This window comes from Leopardus geoffroyi, chromosome A3, assembly GCF_018350155.1.
Source record: "Leopardus geoffroyi isolate Oge1 chromosome A3, O.geoffroyi_Oge1_pat1.0, whole genome shotgun sequence".
Taxonomy (NCBI): Eukaryota; Metazoa; Chordata; class Mammalia; order Carnivora; family Felidae; genus Leopardus; species Leopardus geoffroyi.
In genome coordinates this window covers 84,845,736-84,864,528 of record NC_059336.1, presented here as the reverse complement: position 1 = coordinate 84,864,528, position 18,793 = coordinate 84,845,736, and the positions used below count along the sequence as shown (strand labels likewise).

At 35.0% G+C, this 18,793-nt stretch overlaps 1 protein-coding gene across 7 annotated transcripts; it reads right to left on the bottom strand.

Moving 5' to 3' along the window:
• Positions 1 to 806: 806 nt before the first annotated feature.
• On the bottom strand, positions 807 to 17,067 carry ETAA1 (ETAA1 activator of ATR kinase). Of its 7 annotated transcripts, XR_006703516.1 has the most exons (8): positions 16,436 to 17,067; positions 15,910 to 16,002; positions 15,153 to 15,281; positions 14,808 to 14,884; positions 10,618 to 10,730; positions 8,333 to 10,368; positions 7,153 to 7,235; positions 2,648 to 2,760 (listed from the first exon to the last, which is right to left on the bottom strand). XR_006703516.1 is itself a non-coding variant. In XM_045446272.1 (7 exons), the coding sequence occupies exons 1-7, from the start codon at positions 16,656 to 16,658 to the stop codon at positions 2,642 to 2,644; spliced, it is 2,790 nt and encodes a 929-aa protein (XP_045302228.1). In that variant the 5' UTR covers positions 16,659 to 17,066; the 3' UTR covers positions 807 to 2,641. The 7 variants fall into 7 exon arrangements, 6 of the variants coding, with proteins under 6 accessions (XP_045302228.1, XP_045302230.1, XP_045302233.1 ...); XM_045446272.1 differs by lacking the exon at positions 7,153 to 7,235 and having other exon boundaries at positions 807 to 2,760; positions 16,436 to 17,066; XM_045446275.1 differs by lacking the exon at positions 2,648 to 2,760 and having other exon boundaries at positions 6,267 to 7,235.
• Positions 17,068 to 18,793: the final 1,726 nt, after the last annotated feature.

Here is an 18,793-nt window from a genome sequence, read left to right as displayed (position 1 = left end):
ACCACTGAATATCAGTACTGGGTAGACAGAAGTAGGGTGCCTCTGTTCTCAGGAATGTAAAAGTTAGTGATAACAGAGTAGCATATAAGCACTATTTCCTAAGGTGTGGTACATGCCTGCATACCACTGACTCTTTGTGTAATAAGCAACCCAAGTCTTCCTGGGATCAGGTTTGCCTATCTGCAGCAAGAAAGAGTAGTGACAGATGAACTTTATTCTGTAGTAGACTTTCCTGCAATAATGGCATTATCACTGTCAGCTTTTCTATAGCCAGCCTGAGCCGAACTTGAGCTGGAATAGAGCTGCCAGGCCTACCAATTGCCCTTTCTTTGTGTGGAAACAGATTTCATAGAGACTGGAAAGAGCCAAGCCAGAGAAACTACGCAGCCCTCTGTGTGCTCACCGAAGGGCCAATGACTCCACTATTTCCAACAATAGCTAAGAGAAGAATCGGGATAGGAAAGGAGAATTTGAACAGGAGTAACCCTAGAAAACCAATCATGTTCAGGTTGAAATGTGCTGGGCCATTTACTATTCCACCTACCAGCCATAAGTACTGTAAAGTTTCCTTTTAAAGTGAAAAGTCATCCCTTTAAGAAAACTATTCAGTAAATGGCAGTATAGGCTGTGTGAAAATATGGCAACACTAGGAAGAAAATACAAAATAAGAAGTTGTAGAAATATTACCAGGACACATATACACCTGAATAACATATATGACATTACAGGATTGCCCCCATGAAACATCTAAGAAATGTTACCACCATCATCAGAAAGAAATCAATTTCAGTGAGAATGGTCAGGTATGAGTTTCAAAGAAACTGAGATTTATTAGGCTGAGTCTTAAAGAAGGGAAAGAATTGGCTAAAGGCACGGGCTATAGAGGAAGCAAATGGCAGGAAGGGAAGAACTTAAACAAAGGAAGAGATATCCAAAGCATAGTAAGAACACAGTGAAGCCACTTTAGAAAAAATAAAGAATCTCAGTTCATCATTTCTTACATAGAAAATTTACCTATATTTATTTAGGGTCTTTATTATATATTTTTGGACAAATAATAAAGGTTACCTAGAATATGTTATTTCACTATATACATGAATATACAATTTTTGAAGTGGTATATCTTTATATAGCAATACCTTAAAATGCATTAATTATATTGATATTATCATATAGCTCTAAGACACCAGAGTAGTGGTGAACATACTAATAAGTGTTTCACATCTATAACTTTCATCAGGTCTCCTAAAGCCATTTAGGATACATAAAGCATTCTTACTGCCCTTATGACTTCCGCTGAGATTTTCAATTCTAGTTTAGAGAATTTTAGACAGGCAAATAGAAACAATAGAGTAATAGAGAAAAACAAATTGGTAAAAGTCAGAAAATTTAATCAAAGGAAAATTTAATAGTTGTAGGAAAACTGAAAAGAGAAAGATTCTCATTTTTATATCATGGAATGATAAAATTCTTTAATACAAGAAACAATGAGATTATTAAACAGAACTTAATGTACTTTTTGTTACTATTTTTTTAGTTTTATACTATGAAATAATTAATGCTCCTACAAACAAGTTATTTTAAATACTGATTAATACTCTGTAGCAATTGGCATAATTGTCTAGGTGTTCATTAGAATGATAGCAATCATTCTAATCACAGAACAGCTTTAACTTGCCTTGTGACTTTCAGAACAGTATCCATTTCTCACCCATACAATAAAGAAGCTGGACCAGATGACATCTAAAGTTTCTGACAATTCTAAATGTTAATATTGCTCTATAACTTAGCCAGTCTACTTTCTTTTTTTCTAAACTTCTTAAATCAGCATTTTCCCTAAAATTAGTGAAAGCTTTCCAAAATGCATCATGTTTTAGAAAATTAAAATTAAAATCTATTTCAGACTAGGAATTGAAAATAGCAATTTCCTTACAAATAAATCGAAGTCCTTTATTTCCCACCAACCACGTTTCTAAGAAAATGGAAGTATTTTTAAGATTCAGAAATCTATAAAACCTTTAAGAAACAGTTACTGAAAGTAAAACTAAAAAAAAAAAAAAAGTCTCGAGAGCCTAGGTGGCTCAGTTGGTTAAATATTCGACTTTGGCTCAGGTAATGATCTTGCAATTTGGGAGTTCAAGCCCCACAGTAGGCTCTGTGCTGACAGCTCAGAGCCTGGAGCTTGCTTCAGACTGTATCTCCCTCTCTCTCTGCCCCCTCCTGCTCGCACTCTGTCTCTCAAAAATAAACATTAAAAAAAATTTTTTTTAAGTCTCATTTCTTAGTAAGATGAAGCTTTGTATTAGGAAGTTATTACAATAAAAAAATTAGCAAATTACCTATTTTTGGATGATCCACAATATTTGAAAAAATAACTCCTTTATTCTGTATAATTTTATACCATAATTGCTAACTTTCCTGAATTTCTAAAACGTATATGCAATTACTTTCACATACCTCTTCAAGGAAAGGTTTCATTACCACTGCAAACACTGATTTATTAAATAAAATAGAAGTCCATGCTTTATAACTCAGCATTAAATTTCTCACAGAGAAATCAAGAAAGAATATTCCCTATCATAGATAGTTATTAACTGTCTTTGTTAAGTCTTCCAAATAATATTTCATAAAAGAAATCAAGTTAAGTGGGAGCTGCCTTTACAGATGATGCCTGTGCTTTGGCCATTCTTCGAACCAGTGCTTCTTGTCTTTTTCTTTGAATTTCTTCAGGAGAATATTTTTTATTTTTCTCTTCTTCCTCTAAAAATTAAACAAAATATAGATATTACTTTTATAGACTACACAGTCATCTTGAACATGAGTTTTAATTTTTTACTTTTATCATCCAGACTTGCCACATTGGTATAACTATTAAATCACACTAAACTACTAAATACGATATTTGATATACAGATACAGTGTTCTAGGCCAAAAGAAAATCAAGTCCTGATCAATCCGTTCCTATTTTATACACCTTTCACAGTGTGATAAAATTCATTTGATTAAAACTGTACATTTTGACTTCCCAGCATATAATTCTTATGAATAAAATCTAATTTACATAATTGACAAATGAGTATTTTTTAAGAACTAGAATTTTATTTAACTTTTTAATTGTCTTAATGTTTTATTTATTTTTGAGAAAGAGAAAGACAGAGTACGAGAGGGGGACAGCACAGAGCCTGATGCAGGGCTCGAACTTGTGAACCATGAGATCATGACCTGAGCCGAAGTCCAATGCCTAATAACATACTGAGCCACCCAGGTATCCCCAAAACCTGGGATTTTAGATGTTATATATAAACTTCAACAGAAAGGTAGTCAAAATATAATGAATTCAAATACCAACACCTTAAATAGTATACATTTACTATAAGCTGTATCAATGTTCATGCTAATTTTTTTTCCTCTAGAGAGCTCTAAGATTTTCATTTTAGCCATTCAGGAAAAAATGTTTTAGAGTGATCCAGTGAAATCTATCATGTCAATAAATATATAATTCACTGTCAAATGTTTTTATTTGGAGGACACATTTTATATAAACATTAGAAAATTATTTCAGGGGCACGTGAGTGGCTCAGTTGGTTGAATGTCCAACTTTGGCTCAGGTTATGATCTCATGGTTCAGTTTGTGAGTTTGAGCCCTGCATAGGGCTCTCTGCTGTCAGCACAGAGCTGGCTTCTGATCCTCTTTCCCCCTTTCTCTGTCTGCCCCTCCCCCAGTCATGCTCACTATCTCTCTTTCTCTCTAATAAATAAACATTAAAAATATTTTAAAAAGATTATTTCAAAGAGCATTAATATCTGAATGAAAACTTCAATTCGAATGTCTTTTTAATATATAAAAATGTGAAGCATTCTGACATTCCTATGCAGCATATTTTAGTATGCTTTTAGTATACTTTAGGTAAATGTACTATAAAATAAACAATGTGTTTTAAATTAAGTAAATGAAAATAAAATTAAGTTTGATTTTAGTAACATCCAATTCTACCTCTGCCAAAATACTGAGTTCTAATAAAATGAATTTAATTCCAGAGTTAAGTCACTTTGAGCTAAAATATTAGATTATCTATGTAATGCTAATAAGAATCAAACTTTGAAATTAGCAAACATATTTTCTCATTTAAATGATGTTTGAAAATTAAGACCATCATACTTAAGCAACCTTGTATTGGTAAAACTGTTTATGTTGTAAAATCTGTCTCTCATAGAATAACAATCTGTAGTACTGTTGGCAGAGAAATATTATTTACACTAACATCTAGACACAGGTTTAGAATTTGTTCTAAGACATTTCTCTTATTACCTAAGGGAGATTATTTGTCCAAAATACATTATCTGTCTCCCCTTCCTTTCTTGGTATAATTGGAAATGGGAGAGGGTATTCAGGGTAAGAGAGAAATATTTCAGATAAACTCCCTAGATGACTCTGATGACTTATTTCCTAAACTTATTACCTCAAAGATTTGTAGCTATTTCTCCCTATAGAAAGATGCTACAAGATACTTTATAATTAGCTTGAGTAATCATCTAATATTTTAGTCTCAAAGCTGAGAAATACAAGAAACTCAGAATTCACACATACACAGTTGCATTCAATTGACCACAAGTTTGGAAGGAAAACAGATTAATAATCCACGACAGCAGAAAAGAACATAGCTCCCTAAAACTGGGTTTACAACTAACATGGTGAAATTCTTGGAAAAATAATTTCAAATGATATAAAGTCACACCATGAAAATTTGATTTAGAGAGAGTCACCCTTTTCTCTCATCAGCCCTTCCTTTAGCTCATTCTGCAATAAACATACATGGCGAAGTTTCAAACTATTTCAAGGTACAAAGCAAGAGTGGCTCTTTTTTTTTTTTTTAAATGTTGGTTTATTTTTGAGAGAGAGATACAGACTGTGACCAAGGGCAGATAGAGGAGACACAGATTCTGAAAAAGCACACAGCCTGATGCAGGGCTTGAGCCTAAGTCTGACACTCAACCGACTGAGCCACCCAGGCGCCCCAAGAGTGGTTCTTCTTAATCTTTATTATAAGGCAGAAATCAGGAAGAAAAAAAAAACTCTGTAAAGGGCCAGAAAGTTAAAATATTAACCTCTGAAGGTCATATGGTCTCTTGTTGCAACTCTTCAGCTCTGTTATTGTAGCATGAAAACAGCCATGGACAATATAAATAATGTGACTGTGTTCAAACAAAACTTAGTTTATGGACAATGAAATCTGAATTCTATGTAATTTTCAAAGGTCATGAAATATTACTTTTCTCTTGATTTTCTCAACTATTTAAAATGTGAAAAACATCTTAGCATGCTGGCTGTATAAAAACAGGCTCTGGGCTGGATGTGGATGGGCCATGGTTTACCAAACGGGCTGCCTTAAAACAAGGGTTAAATGGGTTTTGTTTCAAAGATGTTCTCTAGAAAGTAGCTTGCTACAAAACAAAGTAAAATAAAGTGGAAACAATAGAAAATAGATTAATGTTAATTAGAAGATTAGGTACTATCAGTAAACTTAAAAAAATTGATAAGATAAACTGAAAGGCAGATTATCCACTCATAAAATATGCAGATAAGGTAGTAGATAGTTTTGGGAAAACCCAAATATTCCAGAGAGATCTTTAGTACTTTTTAACATAATTATAACTGTATTTAAATAATTTCATGTTGAGAGTTTGGTCCAATTAAATACATTTACTTAAATATAAATTTAAATTATTTAAATGATTTATTTAAATAAAAATAAAAATTATAGATTAACAACAATTTTTAAAGTTTCAAAATATCTAGGCTATAATATAGGGAAATATTAATTGTTGGTGTTGATAAGAATATAAATTGATGAAACTTTTTGGGAAGATTTAATGATATCCACTAAACTTCAAAACATTTACATCAATTTTTCAGTAATTAACAGATACAATCACAGGAGCATGCAGAAATTTATGTACAAGTATATTCACTGGAGTATTGTTTGTAATGTAAAAAATGCAACCAAACTGAACTTCCTGTCAATAGAGAGGCAGTTAAATAGATCAAGGTACATCCATATAATGACATACTATACAGTCATTAAAAGGACTGAAGCAAAACTATACATAGAACTGGAAAAGAGGGGCGCCTGGGTGGCTCAGTCAGTTAAGCATCCGACTTCAGCTCAGGTCATGATCTCACGGTACATGGGTTTGAGCCCTGCGTTGGGCTCTGTGCTGACAGCTCAGAGCCTGGAGCCTGCTTCAGATTCTGTGTCTCCTTCTCTGCCCCTTTGCCCTTCACCAAATTGTACTCTGTCTCTCTCTCTCTCTCTCAAAAATAAATAAACATTACAAAAAAACAAAACAAAACTGGAAAAGATAGCTATGTTAAGTGAAGGCAAAACCAAGTTGTCAAATAGTAGGTACATAGCATATGTATAGATGTATAGGCATACACACACACACACGGACATTTTTATATGCACAAAAATGTTAAATGATGTATTCTAAACTGTTAGCTATGGTTTTCCTGAGGCATGGCTGTGCAAAATGAGAAACTGAGAATTTAATTTTTCACTTCAAATTAATTTACTCTGCTTTCTTTCTTCTTATACAACGAGCATATTACTGTTACGAGTTAAAAAAAAAAAATCACTTAAATAGGAAAGTTGAGCAGTAATGCCAACAAAAGCACCATCTAGAATCTAAACAGAAAACAATGATGTAATGTTAAAAGAAGATAAAATCTCCCTCACCTTATTAGCATTGATCTACATAATAGATAAAAATCCTAATATTAGCCCGAAGTGAGGGAGACTGATTAAAAAACATCTGTAATTACAAGCTAGCATAGTAAATGCTATAACAGAAGTTAAAGCTGGGTATTGGAGAAACCCAGAGAAAGTGAACCTAAATTATTGAACTGAATAAAAACATACTGTGTTTTAAAGGACAAATGGAAAATGGCCAGGCAGATTTGGTATATGCATGTGGGGGTACTATGTTTCAGTGAAGGAAATAGCATCTGTAAAATTGTAAGGCTGTGAGAAAGAACTGGACATTAAGAAGTATAAGTAGTTATGCCAGATACAGTGCCTTTTAAAAAAGATTACAGTATCAGTGAATAAGATTTTTCACATTATATTACATGATATTCATTCAGATACTTACTAAACATCTTCTATGTGGGAGATGCTGTGGTAGGTCTAGGTATTCACAGATAAGACAGACAATAATCAATACTTAATTGCAAACTGTGATAAAAGAAATAAGAGAGATGATGGAAAATGACAAGGAAAAGACCTATAGATTGTTCAAGGAAGGTCTCTGTGAGAAGGTCATACTTAAACTGAGACCTAAAGATAAAAAGGCACCAACCAAAAGACGGATGGGGGTGGGGAGAAGGGGAGACAAACATCAGGAAGAAATAGTTTTAGTTGGGAACAGCATAGTCAGAGCTCCTGAACTAGGAAAGAAACTATGCTGTTTGAGAACTGAAAGACAGCTAATGTAACTGAAACTTATTTGGTAGGTGAGGTAAAAAAGAAGGTAGGCAGGCAAGGAGTGATAATCCAGGGCCTTGCAGATCAGTGTAAAGTTGGAATATTATTTGAAAGATGATGGCCATCATTGAAGGCTGTGGTTAAGCACAAGAATGCCATGTTTGCCTATTTGTTTTTAAAAGATTATTCTAATGTTTGGAGACTAGAGTTGAAAAGAGATAAAAGAACTGCAGGAATCTAGTCAAGAAATGTTAGCTTGGATAAGGGTAGTAGAGGTTGAGTGAGGAAAATGGACAATTTTAAGATGTATTTTTCTGAGATAGAAACAATGCAACTTGATAGAATTGTGGGAGAGGAATCAGAAAAATCAAAGATGACAGACAGGCTGTACTGAGTAAGCAAACTGCAATTCTAACCATCACAGCAAATGTGTTTAATTAGAATGCTCTGAATTTTCAAATATTGCTCACCTCAATGTTCTGCTAAACATAGGAGTATGAGCGAAGTTTTAAAACAATGAGATATTTAGTAAACATAATCTCTTGGAAATAAATAGATCTAAAAGTACAATTTCCTAGTAAATAATTCAGAAAACATTCAACAAATATTTACTGAATACCTACTATATGCTAGTCACTGAATTAAAAGCTGGGAATCTGATGCAGTCTTTTGAAAACATAAATCACCCCTCTTTGTATATTACAGCATAATTATTCCTAAGAGTCGCTTTAAGAATTCTAGTTAAATGTCATACTTTTTTAATCTTACATGTTACACAGATTCGATACAACAAATAACTAGGTTAGCTACTTTCCCAGGTGATAATTTTCAAACTACTTTATACATACCTTTTGAAGGTTGTTTCAAAGATTCAGAACGTTTCACCAAACACTGTTGTTGAATAGCCCTCCCACAAAACGAGTGGACAGGAGTTTTATTTTTCTCCAAACCCTGTGTAATTTTGGTATCAGAAATACTTCCTGGTAGACAATTTTGATTAAACTGGGAAAGAATTTGAGAATTTTTCATCTTTGTAAATGTATACTTAGGAAATCTAACTGTTTTGTTAAGGCCACTCTGATCTCCATCTCTTGTGCTCCTATGGGACAGATGCTGAGTACTTAATTTCTTCTTATAAGTAGCAGTTTCTGTATTCCTATAATCTGAACTCACATTCAAACTTGAACTTCCCGTAAGAACTGACTGTGGACTTTTCACTTGTATTGGAACATCAGTGTTATTCCAGGAGAAATGCAGATTATTGATATGACAATTTGAGTTCTTGGAGTATATTGTCAAATTTGTTGTAGCACCTAAAAAACTTGGAGAATTTCCACAGATTTCCCTTTTATCCATCTTCACTGGTTTATTTAATTGTGAGCTATTTGTGAAAGATGTGTGCCCTGAAATGCTGCTGAGATTCAAATGTTTTGATTGCACCAACTGACTTTCTTGTTTAGATGTAGTAAATATGTTTTTGGCTCCATGTTTGGAACTATTATTGACCTCAAGTGTACTTTCTGGTATCTTGCTGCCCTTTCTAATGTCTTGTTGCTGAGTTAGTCTTTCAATATCATCACATGCTTGGTATAATAAATCATCATCTACATCATCTGCTTCCCAGGTATTCTCTAATTGATGGCATGCTTTAACAATTTCATTGGCAAATGATGGATCATTCCAGTCATCAAAGAAAGAACCTAACTTTGATGCATTAGTCTGATTTGTATTATAAACACTGGTTTCGTTGCCCAAAGTTACAGAGCCAAAAGGATTTATATTAGCAGGTGCTTTAAAAGACTGATTAAAAATGGACTTATTTTCTTGTTCATTAGAATATCTTGTGTTCAAAGTAGACTTTTCAAAAGTATTTACATTAGAAGTAAATTTAGTATGCATATCTTCTTTTACTTTTGTCAGATTAGATGCAACTGGACAGTCTTGAACAATTTTATTGAAAGATTTCTCAAGTTTCATTATATATCCACTGGATGGCAATTTGTTTGGTTCATCATTTGGATTTAGTGAAAAACTGTATTTTCCAGAATCTATTAATTCCTTGTTATGTGTCTTTGAAGGGAGATCTTGTACAATTTTTGAATCCCTTAACCTGGCACCTAGGCTTGTATTCATTCTTGACTTATGTTTATCACACTTATTGTTAAAGTTACAAATACTCTTTTGATCAGCAATCTGGGCTGTTTTAGGAGCTGGGGAAAGTTCATACATTTTGACATTTTGCATAACAAAAGGTTCATTATTTAGTAAGTTTTCCCAATCATCCTCAAAATCACTGGTAGGAAATGCATCAAGGTGTTTATTAAAAGCTTCTGGCTTCTCGGTGTAAGAAGTCACACATGGATTTGTCATTCCAAGAGTATCTACTTGACAAGAAAGTGATCCTGGGGTTTTATCTGGCAGTTTTTCAGTGACCAGAGTTTCATTAGTAATGATTTTCTCCTTTTTCAAAGCGCTTTTCTTTCCAAAGGTAGTATTACTTGTGTTCAAAAAAGCATCTGACAGATCTTGGCTGAACTGTCCACTACATTTCTGAGTAGAGCCATCAAAAATGGCATTAAAGGCTGCTTCAGCATTTTGGTCAAATGGCTTCTGACTGCTATTTTGATCATTTATCGCAGACATTTTGGTGTTTTCTTCCATTGGGTTCTTCATTATAGCATTATCTATTTCTGGAACTATATCATGTAATAACTGCATCTGTACATTATCTTTATAATTACTTAAAGTCTCTGCTTCTGAAATTGTCTGGATAAAATCGTGATTTCTCTTCTTTTGCTCTTGAATCACATCTAGCTCTTCCATATTTTTATCAAATTGCTTAGCCAATTTCATAAGTTCTTCCTCTTGATTTTGTGTTTTCAACCTATTAAACATTTAAAAAGTCATAATTAAGAAAGCTTGAGTCATTATAAATATTCAGTTGTTATCAAACATATTTTAATATATTAAAACTCAAAATTTCAACACAATTATTTTAAGTCTAAAGTTTTACATGTCAAAACTGAAAAAAGTAATTTATAAATATTTTAATAGATTTACAAAATCAAAGCAGAGTATTATTAAATATATTTACTCCACTGAATGTCAGAAAAGCTGAAAAGTTTGAACTTACTTTGTGCAGCTGATTTTTGCTCTTGATTTGCCTTTTGCTACACTAGGAGTACAAGGAATAGCAGAAGCACCAATCCACATGCCTAGCATGGAGTTTGTTGTTGGTTTTTCATCCTTTGGCAGAAGGGAAAAGAGGTATGTTTACAAAGGAAGGAAAGAAGGGAAGGAGGGGGAGGGAGAGGGAGGGAAAAGGAGGGAGAGGGAGAGGGAAAGGGACAGAAAGAAAAGAAAGAAAGGGAAAGGAAGGAAGAAAAAAAGAAAAAGAAAGAAAGAAAGGGAAAGGAAGGAAGAAAAGAAAAAAAGGAAAGAGAAAGAAAGAAAGAAAGAAAAACAAACTTTAACTACATTGAATTATCTTCCTAAAGCAATAAACTGTGGTAAGGTGATAATTTACTAAACAAGCTCCAGAACAATGAGAAGTTGGAGGATGGCAATAACAAGTTGCAAGAAGTGATCCATTTATGTTTCAGGAAATGAAAATATTCAGAATTTGTATTTCCTTATTTTCAAAAAAAATTAAGTTCTAAGAATTTAACAAGTGCATATTTAATGGCAAAGGCATAGTTATTATCAAAAGAAAACTGACTTCCTAAGAATAAAGAGAGATTCATATGGAATTCTTTCTATATCACCTGATTCTCCATATTTTCACTATCCCCATCATAATCTTTATCTAAAGTTGGACAATCCATGTTGACCTGAATTGGGAACACTTAGAATTCAGGTCAACAAGACTGCATTAACTCACAAATGAGTTAGAAAGTGCAAGGTTAGAACTAATGCTAAGAATAAGGCAGGAATAAGAACAAAAATAAGTAGAGAAAGGAGAAAGAGAAGTTTGACCACTATGAAGGATAGGAAAAAGCCATTTTAATCCTGGATATTTTTTTTTTTTTCAACGTTTATTTATTTTTGGGACAGAGAGAGACAGAGCATGAATGGGGGAGGCGCAGAGAGAGAGGGAGACACAGACTTGGAAACAGGCTCCAGGCTCTGAGCCATCAGCCCAGAGCCTGACGCGGGGCTCGAACTCACGGACCGCGAGATCGTGACCTGGCTGAAGTCGGACGCTTAACCGACTGCGCCACCCAGGCGCCCCAATCCTGGATATTTTTGCTATGTCTTTCAGTCATCTGATCAAGCAAAAAATTAGAAAATGAGTTTATTCATTAGTTACAAACCAAACCAACAAATCAAATAGGTTAACCATTTTCTACTCTATTTTTGTACTGAGAATGAACACAGTACTCAGAATGAACATAATATCACACAAGGTAAAAATAATCTTATCACTAGATTATAGGATACTTGAAGGCATGGAATGATCTTATGATTATTATAGTTTAGCATCTAACAAAATGCTAGGCATAAAGAATATGTCAGTTTACAGGGGCGCCTGGGTGGCTCAGTCGGTTAAGCGGCAGACTTCAGCTCAGGTCACGATCTCGCGGTCCGTGAGTTCGAGCCCTGCGTCGGGCTCTGTGCTGACAGCTCAGAGCCTGGAGCCTGTTTCGGATTCTGTGTCTCCCTCTCTCTGACCCTCCCCCATTCATGCTCTGTCTCTCTCTGTCTCAAAAATAAATAAACGTTAAAAAAAAAAAATTAAAAAAAAAAAGAATATATCAGTTTTCATTTATTTGCTAGGTTTAGGTGAAAAGATCCCTACAACTTGATACTTTAAAATCCTCAATCAACAAGCAGTTTAGCCGTTTTCTTAGATGTCCACTTGAACCTAGTAGATTTTAGTTTCACAAAATACTCCAGTAAATCAGTAAGTTTACTTTTAGACTCTATACATTTCCACTTTTGTTTCAACAACCTTGAATTTAGGGAAAATAACATTCTTATTGATTTAATTATGGGCACTTTGTCCATTTACCAAGTATTTTAAAATTAATTAATTTAGAGAATAAAGGTAGGACAGCTTTATATGTCCAATTTTATGTATACAAGGGCCCTTGTATGTTTTTATATTAATTATATTTTTAAAGTGTCTTTAATAATAATTGCATAATTCATTGATTTCCAACTATAATCCAGGTGTTATAAGGTATCTGAACATATTACTTCATTTACTCCTATATACAGTGTGTAGTTGTATAAAAATGATGAAACAATATACATCTTCAAACAAACACCATATGAAAAGTATCCCTGAAGAAAGTGAAATGATTGTCCACTGAATATGGAAGTGCATATTTTAAAAAAATGTCACCTCTGAAAATACCAAGGTGACTTAAATAACTATTTGAGGGAGTAACTCACCTAAAAATAAAAAGCATGACTATGTCATTATGAGAACATGTCAGTCTTTTTAAAAGACCTTGATACTACCAAATATCTATAGGCTTTAAAAGTGCTTAGTCGAAAAAAGTAACATTTAAAAGCAACTAATTTCACTGTATTTTTTCTTATATACAAGTTACGACTTGCATATTGTTGCCACTTCTTTATGTGAGCTATTATTTCCAGCCCACTTAGGTAAAGGGTCCAGTAATTTACTCAACTATCTTTTTATCACAATTTAAGCTGGCCAGCCCAAACACATTTTATATGCTTCTTTCATGTGAAATCCACAACTAATGAAGATCTATTGTTAACTTATGAAGTAAATAGTATCGTGGCATAAAAGCTATTTAACTACTGAACCATATGTAAAATGAATTTCTATGACATGCCAAACATGGAATGCAGAGCTAGTAGCAACATAGTTGTTTTGACTGTGCTAACTGTAATTTCGGATGTTTTATAGCCACTAAAGAAAACTTTATTTCCTGTCTCCTTCACCTGGATGACGGTGATTCCTTGTAACCACAGTTTGGGCCAGTGCCATCTATTGTTTACCATAAACAATAAACCCTTGATAAGGGTATGTCAAGGAAAAAATCCCAAACTAAAATGTTTTCTAGACTTAAATATTGTTAAATAAGAAAAAGAGAGAGAAGAGGATCAAAACAGAGGTTGACTTAAACTTTATATTTCTTTCTTTCTTTTTTTTTTTTTTTTAAAGTTTATTTACTTTGAGAAAGAGAGATAAAGCGTGAGCAGGGCAGGCACAGAGAGAGGGAGAGAGAACCCAAGCAGACTCCATGCAGTCAGCAGAACGCCATGCAGGGCTTGATCCCATAAGCATAAGATCATGACCTGAGCCAAAACTAAGAATCAGAAGCTTAACTTAACCACCTGAGCCACCCAGACGCCCCTAAACTTGTATTTCTATTTCATTCAAGCAGTACAGGAACTGAAACAAAGAGAAAGAAACTTTTGAAGATGATTCTATGATAGCAAATAATTATCATAAACTATAATATAACCTTACATTTATAGTGCTCTTTAGTTTACAAAGAATTTTTAACTAATTTATTCCTCCTAATAGTCCAATGGAGAGGGCAAGACAAGTACTAATTCTAGTTTATAGCTGAATGAAGTTCTGAGAACTTAAGTGATTTGCATATGGTCACTCAGTTTAGGAGGTGGACTCAGAACTGACTCCAAATCTAGTGTTCTTTCCACTTATATGAATGTTGCTCAATGATCTTATTAGTCCACAAGTATTAAGAAGAGCAATTTTAATGGGGAAAAAGTAGGCTGTAGACCGTAAACAAATACCACTCACAAAAAACTCAAAAGTTTAAATTTTTATTTTTTGATTCTATTATTTTAGTAACTTTAAAAATGAGGCCATATATGGTTGAACAACATTAAAATAAGCACAGGGGCACCTGGGTGGCTCAGTCGGTTGGGTGTCTGACTTCAGGTCATGATATCACGGTTTGTGAGTTCAAGCCCCGCATCAGGCTCTGTGCTGACAGCTCAGAGCCTGGAGCCTGTTTCAGATTCTGTGTCTCCCTCTCTCTCTGCCCCTCCCCCACTCACACACTCTCTCTCAAAACTAAATAAAAGTTAAAAAAAATTATAAAAAAAATAAACGCAAAGCTCTAGTCGAATTTCATCACTAAAAAAATTAAAGTAAGATACATTCTTAGGAAAATATATATTACCAATTATACATTATGTCCCTTTTTTCAAAACCTACATTTCAGTAGTAGAAAAGGTAAAAGTAAACTTTACTTCTCTATTTTCAGAAGAACTGTAAAAGACCAAATATTTCTCATCCAAGTGAACTATATGTGGGCCTAGTAGCATAATTTTCACGGTGTTTAAATAAACTACAAACCTAGTGATATTTACCTGAGGAGCAATACGATTAACAATATGTGAGATTTCATCACTATCAGTAGTGTAAATCTGTTTTCTTCTTCCTTTACCTAAAGAAACAAAAACATTTCTATAAATTGTAAACAAAAAACTTAATTTTTAAAAACAGCAGTCACTTCTTAGAAAACAATTTTAATTAGCATGGCTTAGATCACTGTGCACTGACATCACAAGCATATCATAACAATCACGGAAGATTCTCAAAAAACTTCTGTTGTATAAAAGTTCCTGCTACTACCTGACTGAAATTCTATAGTTAAATCCTAATCATTTGCCAAATATTTACCCAGATAAAAATGCTAATTAATAATAAATTACCTAACTGTTTTGTCATTGGAGAATTTTGATCCCAAAAGATATCATTCTGTCCATCTGGATCATTAGGAGAACTGAAGGTAGATGACAATAAATCCATTTTCAGCACTCTCTTTGGTGTTTCATACCTTTCTAAGTAAAATAAGATTAAAAAACAATTGTTGCATTGCAAAGCATTACTTTACTTCATAATACCCCAATGTCAAATATCCCTTATATTACTTTTTATGGTACAATTATAAAATTTTCTGAGATGATATTACTCTAACCACAACTGAAATATTTCACATAAAAATCCTTGTAATACTTGACAAATTTGACATTGTAAATAGCAAGCATTTTAAGATAGACTAGTAGCTCTATGAATGTGTAACAGTGTATGATCTAATCACTTCATTCATTACCACTGGAACTTGGAGGCTTTGGGAACCACCTATAATTTATAGATATATTTCAAAAACCAAACGGCTCCCAGCAGTAAAAGTCTGTTTAGCCCTCTTTCATCAACTCTATCCTACTTACACTAATTACTTTAAAAAGCTTTAACGACCCATTTCTTGGTTAGTTTTGTCTAGTTAATACTTTTACATTTCTACAAAGAAATGTTGTTGTTCTTTCCAAAACTGCTTTATGAGAGTAAACTAAAGACAAGGTAACAAAAGCCGACTTTTAAGAACACACTGTAAGAGCATTTGTTTGAAGTGCAGTGCCTACCAGGATTTATTAGAAATCCTTAAAAAATGGAACACCAAAAACTGACCAGAATATTCGGGGGCCCTTAGTTTCCTACTTTGAGGGCCAGCATACACAGGAACTTCCGGCTTATTCGTAATGAGGTGAGACATCACCAAAGCTTTGAGTTAAGAGATAGATACGGCTTTTCATATGACCCCTCCACTTAAGCAAGTCAGGGCAAAAGTTTAAATGAGGAGGGGAATAAGTCTCCTGGGAGCAAGGTGAAGGCAGCAAGTCTATCCGATAGCTCTCCTCACTCTGCCACTGCTGATGACTGGAGCAGCAGCCTAGAAATAGCTGCCCTTCCTCAAACAGGTAAATCACAGGACCTATTTCTGTAGCGGCGGCAAGGGAGTGGTCAAACCGAACGGGGCAGAGCTCAAACTCGGGGGTAGTGGCGTCGTGTTCCTTTCGGATTCACGAGGGGAGAAGCCCAGAGAAAGGAAACACTTCAGACTCCACCCCCACCCGCACCCCAGGTTTCTCCTTGGCAAGCGGGCTGTGGGGCTGCAGCGCACAAGCCCGGAGAGGCCGCGTTGCCGACGTCTCACCCTCGGGGTTACTTTTACTGCACGAAGCGGCTGCTGGAGGCTGCTCTTGTTGTGGCACGGGCCGGGGAGACCTCTCTCCGGCCCTGCGGAGCCCTGAGCCGCGGGCCGACCTCAGCCGCCTCTTCCCTGGCTCGACCACCGAGCTGCATTCCTCAGCCGCCGCCGCTTTGGGCGGCGTGCTCTTCAGGCCAGGGCTGTCCCCATGTTTCCTTCGCCGACTCATTGCCTATAACCCCCTCCGCCAGCCGCTCCTCCTTTCACATTTTGTAACGGGAGGAGTAAAGCAATGAAACTACAAGCTGGTCTCCGCGCCAACGGCCGCCGCCATTTTGGCCGATGGGGCGCTCGTAAGAGGCGGCCGCTGATTGGCTGCGTCCGGGCGCGGGGTGGAGCGGTCAGAGTGCCAGGGCTGGGCGCTTCCGCAGCCCGCCTCCAAGACCGCTAGGCTCTGCTAGGTCTCCTGGGATTGGAAGTGATTGTAAAAGGGGCAGTGATCTGGTCGCAGTGTGAGCGCGTGTGAGGTGGAAAGGAAATGGACTCTACTGGCATTTCTTTACTGAATTGACGACAGGAATTACACATTACTCAGATTTAGATTATTGTGGGTTTTATTATTTTAAAGAAGAGGTAATTAGGAAGGAAAAATTAAGCTATTTTTTCATAGGTGATATGTGGTTAGAAAAATCCAAAAACTGGGGTGTCTGGCTGGCTCAGTCGGTTAAGCATCTGGCTTCGGCTCAGGTCATGATCTCTGGGTCTGTAAGTTCGAGCCCCTTGCCGGTCTCTGTGCTGACAGCTGAGAGCTTGGAGCATACTTCAGCTTGTCTCCCTCGCTCTCTGCCCCTCCGCCACTCATGCTCTCTCTCTGTCCCTCAAAAATAAATAAACGTTAAAAAAGAAAGAAAAATCCAAAAACTGTAGGAAAATTATTAAATTTGTAAATTAATGTAACGGAATTGCAGGTACGAAGTAAATATTCAAAGATCGGTTATGATTGAATATATTGGGAACAAGCATAACATTGATTTTTAAAGAACTATGATTTCTAATAGCATACAAAATATCAAATAACTAAAAATAAATTTAACCAAAATTGCAACACCCCTACGGAGAATTATGAAATATTTTTGAAAGAAATTGATGACCTAACTACAGTTGACCCTTGAGTATGACAAGTGTTAGGGGTGCTGACCCCTGCACAGTTGAAAATTCACTGTAACTTTTGATTCCTCCCAAACTTGTATTAGCCTGCTGTTGACTAGACGCCTTTCAATAACATGAAGCTGATTAACACATATTTTGTATGTTATTTGTATTATGTACTGTATTACAATAAAGTAAGCTGTAGAAAAGAAAGCATTATTAAGAAAATGATAAGGAAAATACATTATAGTATTGTCTTTATAAAAAAACAAAAACAAAAAACTATATGAGTGGACCTGCACAGTTCAAACCCATGTTGTTCAAGGGTCAACTATGAATGGAGGATTACACCATATTCATGGATTGTGAGACTCAATATTGTTATGTCAGTTCTTCCCAAATTGATTCTATGCAAATCCATTCAAAATTGCTGTGGGTGTATGTGTGTAGGTTTGTGGATTGGGTGTGTGTGAGTGTGTAATATGACAAGTTTATTTTAAAATGTATGGAAATGCAAAGCACCAAAAATACCCAAGAAACTTAAAAAAAAAATCCAAGAAATTCTTGAAGGTCCCTTGAAGATTAATAAAGTTGGATATGTACCCTGTATCAAGACCTATAAAGTTATGGTAATTAAGACATTGTGGCAATGGTGAAAGGAGAGGCAAACATGAAAGAAACAGGATAGATGGCTCAGAAACAGACCTTTACATAAATGGACACTAGATTTAAGACAAAGATGACACTTCCAAGCAGTGGGACGAGGACTTTTTCATAATAAATAGTGCTTGGGTGATTTGATATTCACTTGGGGGAAAAAAAAGAAACTTAGCCTCTACCTCAAACCATACTCCAAATCGTGTGCAAGGTGATTATATATTTAATTGTAGAAGATAAAATAATTAGTGTTCTAGGAGATGATATAAATTGTCTTAATAACAGGAATGATCTTTAAATTAAAGAAAAATGTCACCAATTATAAAGAAAATATATATGTATAATTTTGATTACATTAAATTGATAACTGGAGAACTTCGGTCTATCAGAAGACAACATTAGGGAATGAAAGGCAAGGCACAGATTGGAAGAAATTATTTTCCAGATGCCAAATTAGGGCCCATATGTAAAATATATGAAGAACTGATATAAATCACTGAGAAAATGATTGACCACCAATAAGAAAAACAGGTCAGATACTTTAGCCTGCTCTCCCAA